Source organism: Calonectris borealis, chromosome 10 (genome assembly GCF_964195595.1).
Source record: "Calonectris borealis chromosome 10, bCalBor7.hap1.2, whole genome shotgun sequence".
Lineage (NCBI taxonomy): Eukaryota > Metazoa > Chordata > Aves > Procellariiformes > Procellariidae > Calonectris > Calonectris borealis.
Genome location: NC_134321.1, coordinates 11,103,828 through 11,126,922, shown reverse-complemented (window position 1 = coordinate 11,126,922; position 23,095 = coordinate 11,103,828). Strand labels below are relative to the sequence as shown.

The 23,095-nt window shown below is 73.2% G+C and overlaps 6 protein-coding genes across 7 annotated transcripts; 4 read left to right on the top strand and 2 right to left on the bottom strand.

The window, feature by feature from the left end:
• Positions 1-124: 124 nt before the first annotated feature.
• On the bottom strand, positions 125-2,336 carry RPUSD3 (RNA pseudouridine synthase D3). The gene is made up of 9 exons (XM_075158484.1): positions 2,256-2,336; positions 1,540-1,690; positions 1,417-1,461; positions 1,234-1,330; positions 1,043-1,150; positions 872-956; positions 670-796; positions 459-598; positions 125-378 (listed from the first exon to the last, which is right to left on the bottom strand). The coding sequence occupies exons 1-9, from the start codon at positions 2,334-2,336 to the stop codon at positions 199-201; spliced, it is 1,014 nt and encodes a 337-aa protein (XP_075014585.1). The 3' UTR covers positions 125-198.
• Positions 2,337-2,361: 25 nt separating this feature from the next.
• Positions 2,362-3,703, top strand: JAGN1 (jagunal vesicle mediated transporter 1). Of its 2 annotated transcripts, none has more exons than XM_075158811.1 (3): positions 2,362-2,495; positions 2,778-2,884; positions 2,989-3,703. In XM_075158811.1, the coding sequence occupies exons 2-3, from the start codon at positions 2,796-2,798 to the stop codon at positions 3,449-3,451; spliced, it is 552 nt and encodes a 183-aa protein (XP_075014912.1). In that variant the 5' UTR covers positions 2,362-2,495; positions 2,778-2,795; the 3' UTR covers positions 3,452-3,703. The 2 variants fall into 2 exon arrangements, with proteins under 2 accessions (XP_075014912.1, XP_075014913.1); XM_075158812.1 differs by having other exon boundaries at positions 2,381-2,495; positions 2,782-2,884.
• A 130-nt stretch (positions 3,704-3,833) lies between these two features.
• IL17RE (interleukin 17 receptor E) lies at positions 3,834-8,010 on the top strand. The gene is made up of 16 exons (XM_075158482.1): positions 3,834-3,845; positions 4,025-4,040; positions 4,262-4,417; positions 4,508-4,614; positions 4,693-4,816; positions 4,890-5,029; positions 5,117-5,185; positions 5,308-5,374; positions 5,456-5,643; positions 5,810-5,857; positions 5,962-6,007; positions 6,125-6,273; positions 6,349-6,417; positions 6,500-6,551; positions 6,627-6,728; positions 6,924-8,010. The coding sequence occupies exons 1-16, from the start codon at positions 3,834-3,836 to the stop codon at positions 7,526-7,528; spliced, it is 1,950 nt and encodes a 649-aa protein (XP_075014583.1). The 3' UTR covers positions 7,529-8,010.
• Positions 8,011-8,376: 366 nt separating this feature from the next.
• IL17RC (interleukin 17 receptor C) lies at positions 8,377-12,733 on the top strand. Its single transcript, XM_075158796.1, has 17 exons — positions 8,377-8,559; positions 8,637-8,658; positions 8,744-9,108; positions 9,302-9,413; positions 9,484-9,528; positions 9,682-9,821; positions 10,020-10,079; positions 10,243-10,297; positions 10,408-10,592; positions 10,671-10,721; positions 10,794-10,839; positions 10,946-11,058; positions 11,137-11,205; positions 11,281-11,338; positions 11,483-11,578; positions 11,659-11,697; positions 12,106-12,733. The coding sequence occupies exons 1-17, from the start codon at positions 8,464-8,466 to the stop codon at positions 12,711-12,713; spliced, it is 2,160 nt and encodes a 719-aa protein (XP_075014897.1). The 5' UTR covers positions 8,377-8,463; the 3' UTR covers positions 12,714-12,733.
• Positions 12,734-13,430: 697 nt separating this feature from the next.
• CRELD1 (CRELD disulfide isomerase 1) lies at positions 13,431-16,853 on the top strand. Its single transcript, XM_075158802.1, has 10 exons — positions 13,431-13,622; positions 14,125-14,207; positions 14,295-14,405; positions 14,479-14,570; positions 14,695-14,871; positions 14,989-15,084; positions 15,192-15,275; positions 15,413-15,508; positions 15,592-15,735; positions 15,846-16,853. The coding sequence occupies exons 1-10, from the start codon at positions 13,431-13,433 to the stop codon at positions 16,064-16,066; spliced, it is 1,296 nt and encodes a 431-aa protein (XP_075014903.1). The 3' UTR covers positions 16,067-16,853.
• A 74-nt stretch (positions 16,854-16,927) lies between these two features.
• PRRT3 (proline rich transmembrane protein 3) lies at positions 16,928-20,848 on the bottom strand. Its single transcript, XM_075158795.1, has 3 exons — positions 19,554-20,848; positions 19,334-19,468; positions 16,928-18,871 (listed from the first exon to the last, which is right to left on the bottom strand). The coding sequence occupies exons 1-3, from the start codon at positions 20,674-20,676 to the stop codon at positions 17,106-17,108; spliced, it is 3,024 nt and encodes a 1,007-aa protein (XP_075014896.1). The 5' UTR covers positions 20,677-20,848; the 3' UTR covers positions 16,928-17,105.
• Positions 20,849-23,095: the final 2,247 nt, after the last annotated feature.

Below are 23,095 nucleotides of genomic sequence, written 5' to 3'. Positions count from 1 at the left end.
AGGGGTGGCGGCAGGGCTGCCATCACCGGCTCTGGGATGGGGGACTGGTGGTCCCAGCAATGCCGTGGGGATGGTGGGGGGGACGTGTCCCGTGTGTGCTAAGAAAAGAAATGGACACTGAGACACCCTGACAGCGGTTGGGGATTTAATGGGGTGGCAGAGGGGGAGCAGCTTGGGGTGGGGATCCCCCCATGGGTTCTAGGTCTCCCAGTGCCCGGACAGCCCCAAGCGCCGCAGGGTGCGCAGGAAGGGGGGGGGCGGGGGGGCGCAGAGCGGGCCCTGGGGCAGCTCCAGCCGCTGCAGGTGGAGGTGGAGCGGGAGGCGGCGGAGCTGCTGCGGGGAGAGCCCCAGCCGGCGCAGCAGCTCCTCGTCCAGCACCTGCAACGGTGGGGGGGCAGCTCAGCAGGGTCCCTAGGGGCTGTGCTGAGCCACCCCCAGCACCCACCCCGGCCACGTACCTGTGTGCGGGTTGGGGCGGCCTCGGGGGGCAGGAGGAAGGGCACCCCCAGCACCCTGCCCACGCGGGACGAGTGCTTGTGGTCACCCAGGGCCGGGCACAGCAGCAGCATCAGGTGCACCGGGAGCTGCTCCGGGAAGGCTGGGGAGGCGGGGGGGGGGTGAGACCGCGCTGACGAGGGGGGCACGGGGGAATGTTGGGGGGCCACTCACCTGTCCTGGGCTGGAGCTGGAGGAGGGCGCAGCCCCCCGCGGTGCCCAGCACCCGGTAGCGTGTCAGGGTGCTCTTCACCTCCTTCCTGGCCAGGCTGCGGCGCCCCGGGGCCGGCACCAGCACCACCTGCAGCAGCACAGCCCTCAGCACGCCCCCCCCCCCGCACCCCCCTGCGCCCCCAGGCCCCCAGCACCCCCTTACCGCGGCGGTGTCACCCTGCTGCTGCCAGCACAGCCCGGCACGGATCTCGCCCTCTGCCTCCGCTGGGACCCCCACGGTGACAGCGCTGCAGGGAGAGGGGGTGAGGTGGGGACGGGGGTGAGGTGCGGATGGACCCCCCTGTGCCGGCACAGCGGGGTCCCGGGGACTCACCAGTACGTGGTGGGGTACTGGCCCCTCCGGCGGGCGGCGGTGAAGAACCGCTGGAGCTGCTCGGTGGCACGGTGGCACCCGGACAGGAGGACGAGACCAGAGCACTCCCTGCGGGACGCGGCAGCTCTGAGCCCCGTGGGGGGGCGGGGGGGCTGGCACCCCCTGAACCGCCCCGGCACCCCCAACCGTACCTGGCAGGAGCCTTCACCACGTGGAGCTCGACGGGGAGGCCCAGGCGCCGTCTCAGCGCTGGCAGCAGCGCCGCCAGGCTCAGCTCCCCAGGGTGACCTGGGGAGGGGGGGGTCAGCACCCACCAGGACCCCCCTAGCCGGACCCCTCCCCACAGCCAGACCCCCTCCCCATCCTGCACTCACCCAGGACGGGCAGGCCGGGGGGCTTGCTCAGCGCCAGCAGGGCTCCTGGCGAGGGGACGCCTGGTCAGGATGTGGCCCCCCCCCGCTGCCTCCCCAGCACTCCGGCCCCCCCCCCCCCAGTACCTTCCCGGTGCACCACGGAGGCCTCCAGCAGCCCCAGCGTCTCCTCGGGGCCCAGCGGCCGCCCCCACCTGCGGGGAGTGGAGTGGGGGGGGGCACGGGTGGGACCTTCCCCCCCCGGCGGTGGCACAGCTCCCCCCCCCCCCTCAGCCACCTACCCTGCACCCTGCCCTGCATGTTCCCGCACCCCGACACCCCCATGGCTGACACTCCCCACACACCTGTGCCCCTAAATCTGATCCCACACCCACGGCCCCGCACCCCCCACGCGTGCCCCTGCACCCACAGCCACTCTGCACCCACGTGCGCAACCCCACACCTGTCCCCGCACCCCCCGAAGCTCCCCCAGCCCCTCTGTGCTCACGCATGTGCACCCCCACGCGCGTCCCCGCTCCCACACGCACTCTATAATCCCTCTTCACCCACGCGTGTGCATCCCCGTGTGCCCCCACAGCCTCCGTGCAGCCACGCATGTGCATCCCCATACACCCCCACAGCTACCGTGCACCCAGTGGTGCACATCCCCATGTGCCCCCACAGCCTCCGTGCATCCACGCGTGTGCATCCCCATGTGCCCCCACAGCTCCCGTGCACCCACGGGTGTGCATCCCATGTGCACACGCACGCGCGCCCCCACGTCCCCGCGCCCCCACGAACACGCACCCCCGCGGGTGCCCCCGCACACGCGCGCCCGCCGCACACCCGCGTGACGCCCCCACGCGCGCCCCCGCTGACCCCGCGGCGCGCGCCCCGTGTCCCGCGCGCGCCAGCACGCGCACGCCGGTGCCCCCGGCCGCCATGGCGGCACTGCGCCTGCGCGGGGGCGGGGCCGAGGGGGCGCACCCCGCAGCGGCCATAGAGTCGAGCCTCCGGGCGCGCAGAGCAGCCGCCCCCGCTGTCAGAGCCAGCGGCCGCGGCCATAGATAGGCGGAAGTGCGGGTAGAGCGTCCCGCTGGCAGGTGGGGCGCGGTGGGGTGCGGCGGGCCGGGCCGGCGGGGAGGGGGCCCCGGGGGTGTCACCTGTGGGGGTGCCCGGGGGGCTGTCCCGGGGATCGGGCGGGGGCAGGGCAGTCACGGGAAGGTGTTCCCGGAGCTGTCACGGGGGCCTGTTACTGGGGGAGGGAGGCCCGGGGGGCTCGAGCCTGCGGCTGCGGGCGGGGGCCGGGGCTGCCCCGGGGAGGCGGGGGGTACCGCAGGGAGAGCTGGGGGGGGCCGCTCCCGCCTCACGCTGTGCCTCCGCAGGCAGCTTGTGCCGGTGCTATGGCCTCCCGCGGGGGTCCCCGCGCCGCCGGCACCGATGGCAGCGACTTCCAGCACCGGGAGCGTGTGGCCTCGCACTACCAGATGAGGTAGGTGTCCCGCCGCTGCGGGGACCCGGCGGCCTCCCCCGGGGCTGCGAAGGGGGGGGATCAGGTCCCCCCAGCAGGCGCTGACAGCCACCCTCTCTCCCCAGTGTGGCCCTCAAGTCGGAGATCAAGAAGCTGATCTACACGCACGTAGGCATCTGGCTGCTGCTGCTGGCCCAGATGTGCGTGGGGCACCTCAAGCTGCTGCCCCACGACCAGGTGGCCATGCCCTACCAGTGGGAGTACCCCTACCTGCTCAGCATCCTGCCCTCCCTCCTGGGCCTCCTCTCCTTCCCCCGCAACAACATCAGCTACCTGGTGCTCTCCATGATCAGCACCGGCCTTTTCTCTGTGGCTCCCCTCATCTACGGGGCCATGGAGATGTTCCCCATGGCGCAGCAGCTCTACCGTCACGGCAAAGCTTACCGCTTCATCTTCGGCTTCTCGGCCGTCTCTGTCATGTACCTGGTGGTGGTGGTGGCCGCCCAGGTGCACGGCTGGCAGCTCTACTACAGCAAGAAGCTGCTGGACTCCTGGTTCACCAGCACGCAGGAGAAGAAGAAGAAATGAGGGGGGACGAGTGGGCTCCGTGAAGGCTGGAGCTCCGCAGTCGGGCCCTGTGGGGTGGCGCTGGCGCAGCTCCCGTGGGTGGGGGTCCACGGGGACCAACGTGCGTGTCTGAGCCACGCCACGGCTCTGTACTCGCATGTGGGGGGAGGGGGGGGGGCTCCCGGGCCGTGGAGGGTCCCTGCTGCCTCCCCGGGGTGCGGGTACCCCTTCTTGCGCCTGTTGCTAGATGGAAATAAAGCACCCTCCACGCTCCCACGCGTGTCTGCGCCGCAGGAAGCGCCGCTTGGCAGCGGGGGGGGAGCGCCGGGGCCGCACGTGCCGGCGGAGGAATGCGGCGGGGCCGGCCCGGGGCGGGGCGGGGAGCGGCGGCGGTGGCTCGGCCATGGGGCGCCCGGTGCTGCTCGCCGCTGCCGCCGCGCTGCTGCTGCTGCTGGCCGGGGCCGGGGCCGCCGTTACCCGCCTCCGGGTCTCCGCCAACTTCGTGAGCGCCGGGGGGGGGGGGGCGGCGGGGGCCGGGCGGGGGGTGGCGGGGGGCAGGCGGCGCCGCGCTCACCCCCGTCTCTTTGCTTGCAGGAGTGCCGGGCCACCGGTGAGTAGCGACGGGGCCGGGATCGGGGCATGGCTGCGAGCGCGGGGCTCCCCCCGCCCGCGGCTACCGGGTCCTGCGGGGCGGGGGGAGGCTTCTGGTCCCCGGGGCGCGGGGCTTCCCCTTCCCGGTGCACGGGGCTCCTGGTGCAGGGGGCTCCCGGTGCCGGCGGTAGGCGGGACCCCCGGCGCACGGCCGCCCCCTTTCTGCTCTCCCCCCGCCAGCCGACAGCACGCTGAGCCGGCCCCGCTGCCGCCGGCCGGCCCGGCCCGGGCCCCCGCTGAAGCCGCCCGCCCTGGCGCTGAGCAGGGCCCGCCTGTGCCTGCCCTCGCAGCCTTGCCAGCCCTGCCTGCGGGTGCGCCTGGCCCTCCCCGCCGCAGGTACGGGCAGGGGCGGCGGGACCGGGCACCCGCGGGTGGGGGGGCCTCGTCCTCCCACCCGTGTCAGCACCCCACGCTGCTTTCTCGCAGAGCTCGGTGGTGTCCGTGGGCTGCAGCTCAACTTCCTGGAGTTGGGCTCCAACCGGGCTGGCTGGCTGCAGGTGTGGCGGCGGCACCGGGCACCGGGCAGCTCGCCGGTGAGTCTGGGTTGGACCAGGGGGCCTGGGTGGGACACCGGAGCCGTGGGTGTCCTGCTGACCCCCCGCTCCCCGCAGTGGCAGGTGCAGTTTGATTGCTTCCCGGCGGAGAGCGGGCGGCAGGTCCTCGTCTCCCTGCGCACCATCCCTGACCGAGGCTTGGCCCTCAGCCGCAGCCACCTGGTCGCCACCGAGCCGTCCGGTGAGGCTGGGAGGGACCCCGGGGGCGTCCCGGCGGGGACACCGGCGCCGGCTGACCTCCGCTTGCTCTGCAGGGCCTGTCTTCACCCACGCCTGGGTCCCCGAGGCGCGGGCCATCGACGTGTGGGTGCCTGAGGGCCCTGCCCTGATGGTGCGGCTGTGCCACCAGCTGGCCCTGGAGTGCGAGGAGCTGCCCCGGCCCTTCCACCGGCAGGTAACGGCTCTGGCCCCCCACCGGCTGTCCCCATCCCGGGCTGGGGGCCGCGCTCCCCACCAGCTGACACTGCCCCCGTGCTTGCAGGTGCTGGTGCCGGGGGGCCGTCGCGTCTCGCTGCCATACGAATTCCTGGTGCCCTGCCTGTGCATTGAGGTGTGTCGCCATCCCCTGCAGCCGCTGGGCCCCTTTCCCTGCCCATCTCTGCCAGTGCAGCGAGGGCAGGCAGGAGGGGTGGGGGCACATCCTGCCCTGATTGCCCCGCTCTGCTCCCCCAGGCCTCCTACCCCCACCACGACAGCCTGCGCAGCAAGCGCTGCCCCTTCCGCGACCAGCCGGCCGCCTGTGAGTGCCCATGGGGAGGGGAGCCAGGTCCCAGGGGTCCCCCCAGCTGTCCCCCCACCCCGCTGATGCCATGCCCCGCAGATGGCCCCGAGCTGTGGTCCTCGGTGCGCTTCCACGACTACAGTGCCAGCAGCAAGGACCAGATGGCAATGGTGCTGAGCGCCAGCTGCCCCCTGCGCCCCCGGGCCACCCTGTGCTGGAAGGAGGCGGTGGCCGATACTGCACCCTGCCACGACATCCCCAACTCCACAGCCAGCGAGGAGGAGCAGGTGAGGGGTCTTGGCTTTGGGGTGTCACAGGGCTGGAATGCGGGGCTGTGCCCCTGGCGGGGGCACCTCCCAGGCCCCAGCGTCCCTCAAGGGTGGCGGGCAGGCACTGGGGGTGTCCGTGGACTGTGTGGGTTGGGGACGGTGACACGCTCTCTGCCCGTATCAGGCATACACGCTGGACAAGGTGGACGTGCACCCCCAGCTGTGCTTCCGGGTAAGCCCCTGCGAGCGGGTGGGCACCGACGGGGAACGGGCTGGGGGGCAGCGGTGAGTGACGGCGACTCACCCAGCCCCTCTGCTGACCCCCGCTCCCCCCAGTTCTCCTATGGGAACAGCAGCCATGTGGAGTGTCCCCACCACCCAGGTGAGCTCTGTGGGTGGGCGGCACCCCCGGGCTGAGCACAGCCCTGCTGTGGGGTCCCTTGCACCCCTCATCCCCTCGGGCATCCCGTGATCACCCCTCTCTCTCCGGTGGCTGCAGAGACCGCCTGGAACGTCTCGGTGAGCGCCCGGGGGCTGCAGCTGCGCCTGCGCCTCACCTCCAGCGTCCCTGCGGCCTTCAGTGCAGCCCTCTGCCAGCGCCGTGGCGGGCAGTGCGAGCCCGAGGCCCCCCTCTACACCGTCACGCAGGTGAGCGGCACGGGGCTGGGGGGGGACACGGGGCGGGGGACCGACCCGTGCTGAGCCTGCCCTTGTGCTTTGCAGCCGGAGGGCTCTGCCCCGGGGGAGCTGGCACTGCTGCTGCCGGTGCAGGTCCTGGGCAGCTGCGTGCTGGTAAGGTGACCCCCGTGTCGGCACCCGCACCGTGGTGGGGGGGACCCCAACCCAGCCCCCCCTCACCCAGTCCCTTCCCCAGGTGTGGCGCTCGGACGTGCGCTTTGCCCGGAAGCAGCTGCTCTGCCCTGACGGTGAGCGGGGGTCCCGGGGGGCTGCAGGGGGTGGTGGGGGCGGGCAGATGCCCCCCCTCACCGCCCCTCTCCCAGTCTCCCGCAGGCACTTTGGGCTGCTGGGGCTGGCACTGGCGCTGGGGCTGGTGGTGACCATGCTGCTCCTCAACTGCCGTGGAGCCTGGAGGCCGGCTGCTGGTGAGGGGCACCCCAGGGGTGCTGCGGGGCAGGGGGGCAGTGGCCGTGGGGCTGGAGTGCCAGCTCCCTGGGCTGTGGAGGGTCCTGGGGTGGTATGGTGGATACCGGAGTGCCCTTGGGGGATGCCGGGGTGTCCCCAGGGGATGCCGGGGGGCTCGGGGCAGGGCTGTCACTGCTGTCCTCTCCGTCCCGCAGGTGCCCCGGGTGGGCGCCCCGTGCTGCTGCTGTACTCGCCGGACTCGGAGGAGCACCTGGGGCTGGTGTGCGCCCTGGCCGAGCGGCTGCGCGCGGGGCTGGGCTGCGATGTGCGCCTGGACCTGTGGGAAGCAGGTGGCGTGGGGCGGGCAGGCGCCCTGCCCTGGCTCTACGCTCAGCGGGGCCGCGTGGGCCGCCAGCGCGGCACCGTCCTCCTCCTCTGGAGCCGGGGCAGTGCCCGGCTCTTCCGCCGGTGGCAGGTTGGGGTGGCCGGTGGGACCCCTGGGGATGCCCACGACATCTTCGGAGCGGCCATGGCCTGCCTGCACGGGGAGCTGGGGGCAGCGGGCCGCGGCGGCGGCTGGGTGCTGGCTTACTTCAGCCGGCTCTGCAGGCCCCGCGACGTCCCCCGGCCCCTCCGGCCCCTGCCCACCTACCGCCTGCCCCGGCAGCTGCCCGGGTTGCTGGGTGCCCTGCGGGGCAGCCCCCCAGCCCCCCGCCGCTGCCGGGGCAGGGCAGAGGGGCTCCTGCACCGACTGCTGGAGGCGGGGGCCGGGGAGGGCAGTCCCCCACCCCGGCCCCCCGGAGCGGCCACTGGCACCTGAAGACCCGTGCCGGGTGTAAGCTGGGCATTGCTGCGGGGCTGGCGGGGCTGGGCGCAGCCACCCGCTGAGGGCAGGGGCCCCGTCATGGAGGTGCGGGGCTTGGCTGAGCGTGCCGACCGTGGCAGCAGGAGGGGTGCCCGTGTGTGCCCTGGGCAGGGGCCGTGGGTGCCACGGGGGCCCAAGCAGGGCTGGTTCCAGCCATGGGATGTGCCGCAGGCGCTGGGAAGAGCATCCAGCTGGGCCCCTGGGGCCAGGAGCAGAGGTGCTGCCCCGGGCGGGGACAGCTTTATTTCCACACAGGGACCTGCTCCAGAGGTGGCCGGGCGAGGGGCCAGGGCGGCGCTGGAAGAAGCCGGGGCGGGGGGACTCCTTGCCCTGCCTGGGGCTGGGGCGGCCGGGTGCTGGGCACAGCCTGGCCCAGCTCCTCACTCCCGTGCTGTCAGCGGGACCTTGTCTGCGGTGGGAGCAATAAAGGCACCGTTTCACCCTGCCCTGCCGTCCGCCTGGTGTGCCGGGGCTCGGACGGTGCCCCGCGACGGGTGGAGGCGGCGGGCGAGGGAACGCACAGTCCTTCCCGCCGCGGCTGCCGCACCGCGTCCTGCAGCCGCTGCCGGCTCCCCGGGGCCGGCCTGGGCAACCGTGCCCACGCCGTGGGGCAGGCGCAGGCCCCAGGCCCAAGCCATGGGGCCGCCCGGGTCCCCGTGGGGCCCCGAGCTCTCCCGGTGGTGCCGGGGCACGGAGCCCGTCCGTGAGTCGGAGCGGGGAGGCCCCACCCCGGGGCGGTCGCCGGCGCCGCGCTAGGACCCGGGTGTCCGGGATCGGAGCAGGAAGCAGGAGCCGGCGGCGGCGGTGGGGCCCGTGGAGCCGGGAGCGGGAGCGGGGCCATCGGGAGTGGACGGCGTGGGGCCGGGGCACCCCACGGCCCCGGCCCCGCCATGCGTGCGCTGGGGCAGCTGCTGCTGCTGCTGCTGCTGGCGGCGGGGGCAGCGGGCGGGCGCGGCGCCCCCCACGACACCCTGGCCTGCTCCCAGGTGGGTTGGCGTCGCCGGCACCGCAGGTCAACGGCCCCCCCGGCACCGGCACTGGCCTCACCCCTGCCTCCCCCCAGGGCCTCGCCTGCCGCCTCCTGGGTAAGTGCCACCGCCACTGCCATGGCCCCCAGCCCACCCAGGGCATGGGACCCCACACCCACGGCCACCCTCCGTCTCCCCACAGACACCGACGTTCTGTGCGGGATGGAGCCGCCAGGGCCCGGCCGTGGGCTGGCCCTGGCTCGGCTGCGGCTGGAGCCGGCACTGCGCTGCACCGGGCCCATGGCCTGCTCGCCCTGCCTGGAGGCGCGCCTGCGCCTGGCCGTGCCGCCTGGCACCAGCGAGCCCCACCGCCCTGTGCCGTCGGGCATCCCCGGGGCAGAGGACAGCGCTGAGGGGGGACAGTGGTCACCGACGGATGGGGCTTCCTCGTCCCAGCCCAACGTCACCGGGCTGCTGCTGCTTTCCGGGCACGCCTACGCCTCCTCCCGCTGCGTGGCCGTGGAAGTCCGGGTGCCCCTTGCCCCCACACTGCCCGGTCGACCCCTGGTACGTAAGTGCGGGGCGCCAGGGATGAGTGTCCCCGCCACCGGCAGTCCCCAGGCACTGTGGTGCATGGGGATATGGGTGCTGGCACCGGCGCATCTCCGTGGCACAGTGGTCCTGTTCCCCATGCCCTGGTGAGGTGGGTGCCAGCAGTGCCGGTGCCTCGCCACAATGCGGTGGTGGTTTTCCTGCCCAGGGCTGGGTGACCTTCCGGTGCTTCGAGGCGCCGTTGGGCTCCGAGCTCCACGTCACGGCATACACCAACTCGCACGGCCGCCGAAGGCTGAGCCAGCGGCAGCGAGTGCCAGGTGAGCCCCCGGCATGCCCTGCCGCGGCGGTCCCTGTCGTCCCCTGCCCACTGACCCCCTGTCCCCGCAGACTGCTCATGGCCCGCGGCACAGGCTGCTGTTCCCCAGTGCCAAGGTAGGTGCTGGCATCCCCCAGCCACGGCAGCGCCGGGACCCCCCTGCCTTGGCGCACATCCCCTGGGGAGCTCTGGGCAGTGGGTGCTGGGGGAGAGGGTGACACCTGGGGTGCTGTGCCCTGTGCCACTGCCCTGAGCCGCCTCCGGTGCAGTGCCCAGGCTGCAGGTCTCCCTGAGGCCAAAGGAGGTGGTCGTGGAGGTGCAGGGGGCCGTGGCGAGGCACAGCTACACCCTCCGGCTCTACCACAACCAGAGCCACGGCGCTGGCGGGTCAGGGCGTGCGGTGACCGCGGTGAGTACAAACCCCTTCCCTGACCCCCCACCCTGGCCAGGCTCTGGCCGCTGCCTCCCCCCCATCCCCGGGAAGTCGTGTCTGTGTTACAGGCAGGGTGCTGGGAAAGGGTCCCCCGGGGGCAGGGCCCCTGGGCTGGGTGACCCTGCCGGGGGGCGATTTGCCGCAGGGTGACCCACGTCTGGTTCCCGGCGGCAGAGCGGCCCCATGAACTACAGCCTGCCGGCCGACGAGGTGCTGCCCTGCCTCTGCCTGCAGGTGGGCGCCTGCTGGGCACTGCGGGGGTGGCAGGGCTGCCGCCAAAGCAGAGGGGCTCCGGGCACCGCACGACCCCCTCCAGCATCCCGAGGGGGCCAACCAGGTCATGGTCACAGCCTGGGTACCCCAAATCCTTTTGTTCCTCTCTCTCTCCCCGCTCCAGGTCTGGCCGGAGACCCAGGACCCGCCGCGGGCCACCCTGTGCCCCTTCTCCCACGGTACTCATGCCATGGGGCTGGGATGGGCTGGGACGTGGCAGGCCCAAGACACAGGGGGACCCAAGGGGACACCACACAGGGGTGACACCCCTCTCCCGATGCCACCGCAGACGCCGAGGCCTGGAAGCGGCTATGGGCACGCAGCCGGCTGGTCCTGCATGCCGGGGGGCAGGCACTGACCTGCTCCCTCTTGGCCCCCTGCGACCTCCCGGCCGAGCTGGTGCCCTGCTGGCAGCCGGAGCCCGCCGGGCCCTGCCAAGCCCTGCCTGGCCTGCAGCAGCCTGCCGTGGGGCAGGTGAGTGGGGCTCTGTGGGGTGCCGGGGGCCCAGGGGGGGTGCAGGTGGCACTGACAGAGCATCCTTTCCACCCACAGGGACCCCAGGAGTTTGGGGGGCTGCGACCACACCCCAACCTCTGCGTGCAGGTAGGACACCTCCCTGCCCCGCGGCTGCCCCACGGGCAGCCCCAGGCGCTGCTAACCCGCTCTCTGGGGCAGGTGTGGAGCGGTGGGCAGGTCCGGCTGACCCAGTGCCTGCGGGACCGTGAGTATTGCCAGGGCGAGAGGGCAGGGGCAGCCCGGGGTCTGGCTGGGGGGTGAGCCCCCCCCAGCCTCCCCTGGCTGCCCCCTCCAACCCCCCCCATCCCCAGGAGTGCTGCCTGGCCGCGCCGATGACCTCCTGCTGCTGGAGCACGAGGGGAATGCCTCGCTGTGCGCCCTGGAGCGGGACGCCTGCGTGGCCCTCGCCAGCTTCACCAGCATGGTAAGAGGCAGGGACCCCCGTGTCCCGGTGGCGGTGGCACCAGCAGGACAGCCAGCTCAGCCCCTGCTGCCTCCGCAGGGAGCCGGGCGCCCCGGGCTGCTGGAGCGGGAGCTGCGGCGGGATGTGGCGGCGGGGCAGTGCAGGCAGGTCAGTGCGGGTGGCTGGCGGGCAGCGGGCAAGGACCAGGCATTGTGTGACGTGTCCCTGTCCCCATCCCCGCAGGTCTGGCACCCTGAGAACGGCACCAGGGTCGTCCTCTGGGCCTGTCCCCTGCACAAGTGTGAGTGTCCCCAGCCGCGGCAGGGGAGAGGGGGGCCGGTGTGGGGCCGAGGGAGGGCACCCACCCTGTGGAGCTACCAGGCAGGCGCTGGGGACTGTCGGTGAGTGCCAGGGACCCTCGGCAAGCGCTGATCCCTGCCCGCAGACCTGCGTGGCCGCTGGGCGCTGGCGTGGATGGGGGTGCTGCTGGGAGCTGCCTGCCTCCTGCTCCTGCTCCTGCTGAAGAAGGAGGATGTGAAAGGTGAGCGGTGCCTCCCTTGGGGGCTGTGCCTGGCCCGGGACCCCCCCGGGACCCCGTGTCACCACCTCTGCTCCCCGCAGGCTGGCTGAAGTCCCTGAGGGCTGACTATGGCTCTGAGGGTAAGCATGGGGCGAGCCTGGGGTTTGGGGGGGGGCACGGATGCCCATCAGGGGGCAGAGCAGTGGTTCCTGCTTGCATCCCACCATAGGGTGGGTAGGGGCGTAGGGGGACAGAGCAGAGGGTGGGAAGCCTATCTGGGGGGGTCCCAGCCTGCCTCCCACCGTGACTGTCCCTTAGGGCTGGGTAAGGGGATTGAGGGACTGAGCAGGGGGTGGGTCCCCCATCTGGGGTGGTCCCAGCCTGCTTCCCACTGTGGCTGTCCTTAGGGTGGGTAGGGGGTGTCAGGGGGCAGAGCAGCGGATAGGTCCCCTACTGGGGGGGGTCCCAGCCTGTCTCCCACCATGGCTACCCCATAGGGTGGGTATGGGGTGCCCAGGTGGGGTTCAGGCACTGACAGTACCCCCCAGGCCCGCTGCGAGGCCGGCGGGCACTGCTGGTGCATGCGGCGGAGCCAGCGGCAGAGCGGGCAGCGTGTGCCTTGATGGCGGCCCTGCACCCGCTGGGGCTGGCGGTGGCGGTGGCACCGGGAGGTGGCAGCGGGGTAGCGGCATGGGGGCCATTGCCCTGGCTGCACGCCCAGCACCGGCGGGCGCTGCGTGACGGTGACACCGTCATCCTCCTCCTCTCCCCGGCGGCTGTGGCTGCTGCATGCCGGTGGGACGCCAGGGCCAGGGCCGTGCCAGGGGCCGGGGCTGCTTTCTGCGGCCCTGGCCCCCGGCACGGCCCTGGCCCCGATGATGTCCCCAGTGTAGCACCCTGTGAGGCATTCGCGGCAGCTCTATCCTGCGCCGTGCCGGCGCTGGCGGCGGGCAACGGGCGCTACGTGGTGGCCCGGCTGGAGGCCTTGGTGCCGGCGGTGCCGCCAGCGCTGCGGGCAGCCCCTGCCTTCGCGCTGCCCAGCGAGATGGGAGGTTTCCTGCGGGCGCTGGCGGGACCAGGTCGGCGGCGGGGCCGGTGGCTGGAGCCGTACGTGGCGGCGGTGGCCGAGGGGCTGCAGCGAGCGGTGGGGGAATAAAGCGGTGATGGTGGCTTTGCCATGCACGTGTCCATCCTGTGTGGTGGGGGGGGAATGGGGACTGGGGTGGATTGGTGAGGGGTGATGGGGAGGTAACGGGGGGGTTGGAGGCAGGAGGGGGGGCTGGACTGTTTTGGGGGGTGAAGGGGAACTGGGCTGGTTTGGTTGGAAGGTGATGGGGAACTGGACCAGTTTGGAGGAGTGAGGGGAAACTGGATCAGCTCATGGGGGATGAGGGAGAACTGAGCCAGTTTGCAGGGGGATGAGAGGGAACTGGACCAGTTCGGGAGGAGTGAGGGGAACTGGACCAGTTCAGGGGAGATGATGGGGAACTGGACCAGTTTGGCTGGAGGGGGGAAGGTGACCTGGACTGGTTTGACTGGGAGGGGTGATGGGGACCAGCCCAGTCGGGTTGAGGGGTGACGAACTCGTCCAGGCCGGGCTGGAGCGGGGCCGGTGCGTTCCGGGGAGCCGCTCCCGGTCCGTGCGGCGTCACCGGCCCGGCCCATCCGCGCTCCCCTCCGCCGGGTGCCCTTGGCCGTGGCCCCTTTAAGGCGCGGGGAGGCGGGGCCCGGCGGGTGGCGCGGGTTGGCTGGGAGCGGAGGGGCGGGGGCGGCGGGCGGGCGGCCATTGGCGGGGGCGGCGGGCGCTGAGTCAGCGGGCGCGGCCCACGTGGTGCGGGCGGGGCGGGGCGGGAGGAGGAGGAGGAGGAGGAGGATGGGGCCGCGGCGGCGCCTGGCGGCCGCGCTGCTGCCGCTGCCGGCCCGGCGGGGGGGGGCCCTGCTGGGGGCCGCCCTCCTCGGGGGGGTCCTGCTGGCGGCCGCCCGCGCCCACCCGGACCCGGAACGGGACGGGGACGGGGCCGAGCCCTGCCGAGCCTGCCGCGGCCTCGCCGACAGCTTCAGCAGGGTGCGGGGCGGGGGGGCACGGGGGTGGTGCGGCCTGGGGGGGTTACGGGGTGACACAGCCCCTGCTGGGGAGGGGGCGAGGGGGGTCAGTGGCATGAGGGGCCCACGGGTGACCGGCGTGGGGGACGCGGCCTGTGTTGTGGGGGGTGGCCCGGTGCAGGGTGACGCAGTCTGGGGGTGACAAAGGGGGTCCTGGGTGGGGTGATGTGGCTGGGGGGGCCCAGGGGAGCACAGGCCAGGGGGGACAAGGAGGTGACAGGGCCCCGGATGGGGGGGGTGGCCTGGGGGGACATTGGTGAGGTGGGGGGCACTCCCCACAGCATCCCTAGGGAGCGGAGGGGTCTGGGGGGGCACAGCGGCTGGGCTCTGGGGAGGGGAGAGGGCGGTGGGTCTCTGGGGGTCCCTGGGGGGAGGAGGGTGGCTCAGCCTGGAGGGTGACCCTACGGGGAGGGGGGTTATTGGGAGTCCCATGCCTGTGCTGCCCGCCCCCCCTGCGTGCCCAGGGCCTGGAGCGGACGGAGCACGAGGGCTTCGGCGGGGGCAACACGGCCTGGGAGGAGGAGAAGCTGGCCAAGTACCAGCACAGGTGGGTGCCCCCCAGCCAGGGGGGCTCTGGGGGGGCCCAGCTGCTCCTGGGGGACACGTCCCCACACTGACCCCCCCGTCCCTGCAGCGAGACCCGTCTGCTGGAGGTGCTGGAGGGCGTCTGCGCCCCCTCGGACTTCGCCTGCCACCAGCTGCTGGAGCGGAGCGAGGAGCACGTGGAGCAGTGGTGGTTCCACGAGTGAGTCTGGGGACAGGGACGGGGGGGACAGGGGGATGCCAGGGGGCTGAGTGCCATGTCCCCCCCTCCCCAGGCAGCAGCAGCACCCCGACTTCTTCCGATGGCTGTGCGTGGACAGGCTGGCGCTCTGCTGCCCGCCCGGCACCTACGGCCCTGACTGCCGGCGTGAGTAGCTGTGGCGTGAGCGTGGTGCCAGTGGGGGTGCCGGCAGCGCTGCCCAGGCTGAAGGGGCCCCCTGCCACACCACCCCCCGTCCTGGCTGCCAGCCAGCTGGTCTCTCCCCGTGCAGCCTGTGCCGGCGGGCCCCGGCAGCCCTGCAGCGGCAACGGGCGATGCGATGGCGACGGCACGCGCCGTGGCACTGGCCTGTGCGTCTGCAGCCCGGGCTACGGTGGTCCCTTCTGCGCCGAGTGCGGTGATGGCTACTACGAGGCCTCGCGGAACAAGAGCCACCTGGTATGTGCCGGTAGGTAGGGGTCCGGCCCGGTGGGGAGAGGGGCTGCGCAGCCGGGGGTCCATCCTTGTGCTGGGTGCAGGCAGCTCCCCCCTGCCTGCGCCCATGCCTGCTCTCCTCTGCCTGCAGAGTGCTACCAGGCATGCGGGCGCTGCACGGGGCCAGAGGACTCCAGCTGCCTTCGCTGCAAGAGGGGCTGGGTGCTGCACGAGCACCGCTGCATTGGTGAGGGCTGCGGTGGGACTGGGGGGACAGCAGGCGAGCTCGGGGCCACAGGGGGGCTGCGTCCCAGGAGCCGGGGCTCAGTGGGGCCGTCCCCCCCTCTCCCCCAGACATCGACGAGTGCGGCACGGAGATGGCACACTGCCGAGCCAACCAGTTCTGCGTCAACACGGAGGGCTCCTACGAGTGCCGAGGTCAGGCAGAGCTGGGGGGGTGTTTCTGCGTGGGCGGCTCCCCCCTGCTTGGGGCTGTCCCCCCCCCGGCCTGGGCTGCCACTGTCTGGGCTGGGAGGGGGCTCTGGCGGTGACCCCAGCTCCTCTCCCCACGGCAGACTGCTCCACGGCCTGCATCGGCTGCATGGGTGCTGGGCCAGCTCGCTGCAAGAAATGCAACAAGGGCTACTGGCGGGATGGAGCCAAGTGCCTGGGTGAGTGCCTCCCACGGGCTGGGGGGCGGCTTGGCCCGCTCCCCGCTGCCTGAGCCCTGCCTGAGCCCTGCCTGCCCCCGCAGACGTGGACGAGTGCGCCAGCGCCGAGGAGCCGGTGTGCACGGGGGCGCAGGAGGTGTGTGAGAACATGGAGGGCAGCTACCGCTGCATCTGCGCCCGCGGCCACGTCCGGCAGGACGGGCACTGCGTGGAGGACAAACCCCCCGGTATGGCCTGATGTGGCGGGGGGGGGGACAGGCTGCGAGCAGGGGGTGCGGGGGGCAGTGGGGGGCTCTGCCCACCCAGCCGTGTCCCCCCATGAGTGCTGCCCTTGCAGACGCCCCAGAGAAGGGCTTCTTTGATGACGTGACGGAGGATGAGGTGGTGGTGCTGCAGCAGATGTTCTTTGGCGTGATGATCTGCGCCCTCGCCACACTGGCTGCCAAGGGCGACATGGTCTTCACCGCCATCTTCATCGGCGCCGTGGCCGCCATGGCCGGCTACTGGCTCTCTGACCGCAGCGACCGCGTCCTTGACGGCTTCATGAAGGGCAGATAGCTCTGGGGCTGCTGGGCATGGGCGGGGGGGCAGGCTGAGCCTGGGGTGCACAGCAGCCCCCCCAGCAGGGGCTGCCTGCCAAGGCCGGATCCTGCACACGGTGCTGTGCCCTGCATGCGTCCCCCAGCCCCGTTAGCGTAGGGTCTCGCCTCCCCCCTGCAGAATGAGCTGGGGGTGCCTGGTCCTGAGGGACTCCCGCACTGCCCCCTCCGGCCGGCGCGGTGATGCCGAGTGCCGGGGGGGGGGCACAGCATGCTGCCCCAGCTCCTCGTACTCCGCAGGAGAGGCCCGGCCCTGTGGCAGGTGGGGGGGCGTGGGGGCACGTCACGGGGTGCTCTGGCACCGCTGGGTGCGAGGACGGTGATGGTGGCAGAGCTCAGCCCTGCTGCCTGCCCAGTGAGCGTTCCCCAGGGTGGGGGCTGCCGGCCCCGTGGACATTTGTCCCCCCCATGAGACTGTTCCCTGCGGGGCAGTCTGAGCCACGGGCCCCCCTCTGCCCTGAGCCACGGGGCTGGGAGAGCTGCCCCCCCCAACCCCTCCTCCCCACGGCCCTGGGCAGAGCCCATCTTGCTCCTCACAGGCTGGGGGGGCCGGGGCCTCCCGCGAGGCAGGGGGTCGGGGAAGCCCCTCACCGCTCGCGGGGTGCCGTGCCAGTGGGGGGGGTCCTGCCCGATGCATGAGCGTGGCCGTTGCATTTGTCCGTGGTTTGTCTGTCGGGGTGTGCCCATCTGTCCGTGTGTCCATATCTCAGGAAATAAAGCTCTGCACACCCAGCCTGGCTGCTCGGGGCAGGGGGCCGGGGGGGCCAGGGGTGCTGCCCCCCACCACCACCTCCACACGCCAACGGGGCCGCCTCCTCCTGACAGAAATTTTTTATTTCTCTGGTTTGGCACAAATGGAGCTGGCCCAGCCCAGCTCCCCCCTCCTGCCTGGCCCTGCAGGAGTGCAGGATCAGGCCCCTGGACCCCCACGCTGGGCTCGCCCCCCCGGGCCTGTCCCTGCGCCCCACAGTCTCTGCCCATCCCTGCGTCTCCCCAGCTCAGAGCTCGATGGTGTCACTGGAGAGGCTGCGGGTGTCTGCCGCCTTGCCGAGGGCCGGGAAGCTGCGGGGGCCCTCGCGCTCCCAGCCGGGGGGCACGGCGGGCACCAGGAGGGGGGCCCGGCTGGGCGCCTCGTCCAGGGGCAGGCTGTCGGGCGAGGAGAGCCCGTGGCGCCAGGGGTTCCAGCTGATCTTCAGCGAGCTGCTCTCCAGCGAGCTGGCCGAGGCGGTGACCGTGACGGTGACGGTGCCGGATGGCTGCCGGGGGCCGGGCAGCTCCGTCAGCGAGCTGCACCGTACCATGCGCCCCAAGCCCGGGGTCTCAGCAGGGGCCGGGGAGCCATGCAGCGAGGCACCGGAACTGCGGCGGGGTCGGCCAAAGAGTCCTTCGTGCAGGAGGTGCCGGCGGCAGAGCGCCTGGTCGATGCTGCGGCGCAGGTCGATGGGGGATGGCGGGCGGAAGGCCAGCTCCCCCAGCGAGGGGGACGAACCCTGCTCGAAGGCGGCGTAGGAGCGGGCGGCCACCGCGTTGGGGCACTTGGGGCTGAGCCCCGGAATCCCGGTGGTGCTGGCGGCAGCCGCCCAGGCCTCGTTGCTGTCCTTCAGCGCCCGCAGGGGCAGCTGCTCTGCCGGGTTGCGGATGAGGCTCTTGGAGATGTCGCTGGTGGGTGCCCGCTCCGGGCCGGTGCTGCCGGTGCCACCGCCAGCCCAGTCATAGCAGTTGTTGGGGTACTCGGGTGCCTCAGCTTTGTGCCCGGTGCAGAAGTACCGCAGTGCCTTGGCCCAGCAAGAGTGGCCGGCAGGGCTCCGGCGGTGGCACGGGCAGCACAATGGCTCAGCAGCGGCCACCAGCAGTGCCAGCACTGTGCCCAGCTCGCCGACCCGCAGACAGAGCTGTGCTGCCCAGCCGGGCCGGGAGAAGTGCCCGGGGGGGCCCAGGACCTCCCGCAGCCACAGGGCACTGTAGAGCTGCAGCCCGCAGACTGGCAGCCCCGCCACTGCCGCCGCCAGCAGCGCCCAGGCCCCACGCTGCGGCCCCGGCCCCCCACTGCCCCCCAATCCCTCCTGGGGTGCCTGCAGCACCCGCCAGCACCCCCAGAGTCCCCACAGCAGCAGCAGGACCCCGGCCCCGCAGCCCAATGCCTGCAGCCCCAACCCGGCGGCGGGGCCCAGCCGGGGCGGGAGCAGGTCGGCAGCCCCCAGCACCGCACTCTGCAGGGTGGCAGTGGCCGCCAGCGCCAGCAGCCCCCGGAGCTGGGCTGGCAGCAGCCGGAGCTGGGCAAGGCGCTGGAGCCGCTGGAGCAGGAGGGCGAAGGCAGCGAGCAGGAGGGGGAAGGGGGCCGTGCTGAGCAGCAGCAGGGCCCGGGGGGGCAGGCGGCCCCGCACTCCGTAGGGGTCCAGCAGCAGGATGGTGGCCCGCAGCAGGCAGGCGGCCAGCAGCAGCCCATGGGCCCCTAAAATGTGGGGCAGGTGGGGGGGACGCAGGGCGACCGCCCCTGCCAGGCCAGCCAGGCAGCCCAGGGCCAGCAGCAGGAAGATGGCGGCCGCCCCGTAGACATGGGCCTCCCAGGCGAAGCCCAGCTGGCGCCGCAGCTCGGCCCAGCGCAGCCCCGTCCCGTTGGCCCCCGGCGCTGAGGGGGGGTGGCTGGGCTGTGGCTGCAGCATGGATGGATGCCGGGGGGCTGGTTGTGGTGTCACCCCTGCCTGCCGCCACGTGGCCGAGGGGGCTGCGGTGCTGTGGGTGGGGGGCTGCATCCCCGGGGTGTCTGTAGGCAGGAAGGAGGGGGACGGTCAGTGGGGAGCGGGGGGGACCCCATGCACATAGCTCAGTGACACCCGGCCCCCACCTGCACCCCATGGCTGGGATGCATCAGCCACGGCACCCCAGCACCGCGGGGGGGGGGATGCCTCGTGTCAGCCAGGGCTGTGCCCACCGGCACCTCCCGGGGGTTTCTGGCAGGACCCATGGTGCAGGGGGTGGCACAGACCCGGGCATGTCCCTGACCCCCCCTGGGGAAGATCCCCCCCGCAGGGCACTTAGCACTAATCTTAGGAGTAGATTAGGGCCGTCGCTGGGCACAATCCTGATTGAAGGTGTCACTGTGTCCCGTCCAGGTGGCCCAAGATAGCTGCCATCCCCCTTGCCAGCCCCAACACCCCAGGGATGGGCTCCCACAGCATCCCCACCAGGGACTGACCAGATGGGCTCTGCCGCGGCCCCGCATCACCCGAGTGCCTGGTCCCAGGTGTGGCAGGATGCACTGTTGGCCGTGGGGCAGCCTCGGTGGCATTCGGGATGCTCGCGGGGCCCACAGCACCCCGGACCCGCTGCGGGGAGCCGACGTCCTCCTCAGGCAGCAGCCCTGTGAGAGAGGGCAGAGCCGGGCACTGGCACCTGCGGGGGCATGGTCCCCGCTGAGGGGTCACCCATGCCGTGCCAGCTCTTACCTGTGCCAGGTGTACTGGGGGGGGCTGTGCTGGAGATGGGCAGTGGTGCGGGGTCGGTGCCGAAGGCAGCCCCCCGGGTGGGCTGGGGTCCCCGCTGCCCCGTCGGCCCGGGGTCTGTGCGATGGGCTGCATCCCCGGGGCTGGCGGTGGCGCGGCTGAGCGGGGCCCTCCGGGTGCTGCGCTGGTGGGCCGGGAGCATGCGGGTCCAGGGCTCGGCCAGCCCCCACGACGGGGCTGCGGGGGGCAGCCATGCGGCAGAGCTGGGCAGAGCCGGGGAGGGGCTGGGGGGCCCCTGTAGGTCCCCCCATCTGCCCACCTGCTGTGTGGAGCCAGGGCTGGCATGGGGATCCTGGGCTGGCCCCGTGCCCCTGGGGTGGGGGACGGGGACAGTGCCCAGCGGGACCGGCTGGCTGCTAGCCAGAGTGAGCTGTGCGCCTCGAGGGAGGCCCGGGGCTGCCGTGGGTCCCCCAGCCGCTGGCTGTCCCTCTGGGTGGGCGTCTGCTGTCCCCGTCCCTGCCCCTGCTGCTGGCACAGGGGTCAGGGTGATGATGGACAAGATCGGCCGAGGGCCGGGGGTGCTGGCTGGCCTGGTGGCACTCTGCCCGGCCGGGGACGGGTCCTGCCCTGCCCACGGCGGCCCCGGGGGGCCCGTCCCCGTGTCTGTAGGCACCTCGGGGTCTGGCGTCCCCAGCACGGAGCTGTGGGGCAGCCAGGTCCCACCCTGGGGGCTGTCCTGGCCTTCGGCCTCGTGTCCTTGCCAGGCGATGAGAGGCTCCTCTGCCACAGCTGGGGCTGTGCCGCCATCCCGCCAGGTCCCGGTCCCAGCGCCTGCCACGGTGGTTTCTGTCCCCAGGGGTGCCCTGGTGGTACCAGACCAGTGCACGGGGCTGCCGCCCCCCCAGCGCTCGCTCCCAGGGGCCCCGGCACCGCTCGGCTCCCCCGACGCCTCCCAGGCAGGGGACGGGCCCGGCCGCTGCTGTCCCCAGGCAGGGCCGTGCAGAGGGACCCTGCCCTGCTGCGGGGTCCCACCTGGGGACAGCCCCGCTGGCAGCATCTCCCGGGCCCCAGCGGGGACGCCGGCAGCCAGGAGCAGCCCCCAGGTGACGAGCCGTGCTGCAGCCATGGTGAGTGCCCAGCTGGCCCTGCGGGGACAGGGGGCTCGGTGAGCCGGGACCTGCGGGGGCTGCCTGGGGTCACGCTACCGCCCGTGGGTCTGCTGTGCCCACGGCAACCTGCTGCCCGGGGAGGGAGCCAGTGGCTGGGCTGTCTGTGCCTGGGCTGACCCCAGGCCCTGTTCCCAGTGTCCCCATCCCCGGTGTTCCTGCTGCCAGTGGCCCCATTCCCAGGCTTCCCCTTCCCAGTGTCCCCGGTGCTGGCAGTCCCCATCCCGGTGTCCCAGGTGCTGGTGGTCCTTGGTGCTTAGTGGTCCCTACCCCCAGCATTCCCGGTGTCCCCCTCCCCGGTGCCCCTCCCGGTGGCCCCGCTGCCGGTGGCCCCGCTCCGGCGTGCACCGTTCACCTTGGTGCGTTCCCGGCTGCATCCCGGCGGTGATGCCCGGCCCGGCGCTCCCCGCCGCCGCCGCACACGCGGCTCAGCCCCGCCGGGCCGGGAACGGGGCCGGGACCGCCCGGCTGCAGCGGCGGCCCCGCGGTGCGGGAGCCGGCGGGGCTGCGCTGCAGGGCCGGGCCGCGGCCGGTGCGGGACCAGAGCGGGGCCGTGCGGCCGCCGCATCCCGCGGACCCCGCCTGCAGCGCGCCGGGCCGGCCCGCTGGTCGGGGCTCGGTGCTCGGTGCCCGGTGCCCGGGCCGCGGTGCGGCCAGCTCCCTCCCGCCGCCCGCCGCAGCCCAGGAGGCCCCGGTGCCGGTGCCGGCCGCAGCCCCCCCGCTGACCTGCCGGTGCCGGTGCCGGTGCCGGTGCCGGTGCCGGTGCCGGTGCGGGCCGGGCTCTGCGGCGGAGCGGGCGGCGGCGGCGGCGGCGGCAGCCGGTCACGCGCCGCCCCGAGCCGCGGGCACCCGCGCGGGAACCCGCCCGGCACCGAGGGGGGGGGGGTGCGGCTGGGGCTGCCGTGCGGGGACGGGACCCGGGGCAGGGCCGAGGGCAGGGCGGGGCCGCAGTGGTGGGTCCTCCGTGGGGCTCAGCTGCGGTGGACTCCCCTGGGACAGGTCCCCCGTGGGGCGGGGGCACAGCCCCGTAGGGCTCAGCTGGAGTGGGCTCCCCTTGGTCGCGTCCCCCGTGGGGCGGATTCCATGGGGCGTGGACTCGTGGGGCACCAGGGCAGGTCCCCACGGGGCAGGACACAGCAGGGCAGCAGAGGGGATGCTGCCCGTGGGGCAGGCAGGGCAGGCAGGCCCCCTCCCCGGGAGCAGGCAGCCTCCAGTGCGGGGCTGTTGCCGAGTCCAGTCCCATGCAGCCATGGGGCAGGTGGGGTGGGCTGCGGGCACCCTCCAGCAGGGTCCCCGGGAAGGTCCGTGGGTGGCCCTGGCACCCCCCTGCCCCACACCTGCCCCATGCCTGCCCCATGCCTCCTGCCCGCCCTGCACGGTGCATGCAGCACCCTGGCAGCTGCTGGGCTCTGGGGCCCTGCCAAGGTGCAGGTAATTAGCTAATCAGCTAATTGTCCCACTGGAGAGCTGCCCGCCCTGCCAGGGCTTGGGCTGGCATCAGCACAGCTACAGCGCCACAAAGTCACACCGGCTCAGGGCTCTGCCCCACACGGTGACGCACCCCGGCTCCCTGCCTGCACACCCGGTAGTACCTGAGCCGCTGCAGCCTTGGCAAACCCCTGTCACCACCATCGGTCTCCTCTTGCCCAGACCAGCGGGACTTGTGGCACCTCAGGTCCCCATGGCAGCGCCGTGGCGGCAGCAGCACACAGTGTCTCCCTCCTGCTCCCTGCCACCTCTCCATCCCTGGGGCATCATGCCCGGGCTGGGCTCACCATGGGCGCGTGGGGCATTTCTGGGCCCCGGTCCACTCCTCCGTGCTGCCAGGCTGGGTGCGGGCAGCGGGGCCGGAGGGCTGCAGCAGCAGCTGAGCACGGGCGCTGGGGAATTTGGGCAATGCCGGCATGCCGACCCCCACAAAGCAGGCAGGGCAGGCAGCTAATCTGGGGATTAGCGCTGGGGAGGCCATGCCCAGGGGGGAGCCGGGCAGCGGCAGAGCCCCGGGGGTGGCCGGTGAGCCTGCACCGCACCACGCACTGCCAGCACCGCGCTGTGCTGCAGCTGGCCGGTCTCACCCTGCGGACAGGACGGCCACGGTGCTGAGCGTGTGGTGGGGCCGTGGGGAAGGAGCCAGCTGCGCCCCAAGCTCCGCGGTTATCAGGGTGCCTTGAGCACGAGGCACGGGTGCAGCAGCCACCTCCACGTCCCCGGTGCCGTCAGCGGTTTCCTCCTCTGCCAAGTGACTCACTGGCAGATGAAAAGATGAGCGCCCCGCTCCGTGCTGCCGCAGCGGCTGCCTGCCTGCCTGCGCCGCTGGGCATCCCAGGCAGAAGATGCGACCTGCGCTCTCACACCCCCGTGCCCGTGTCCACCTGTGTT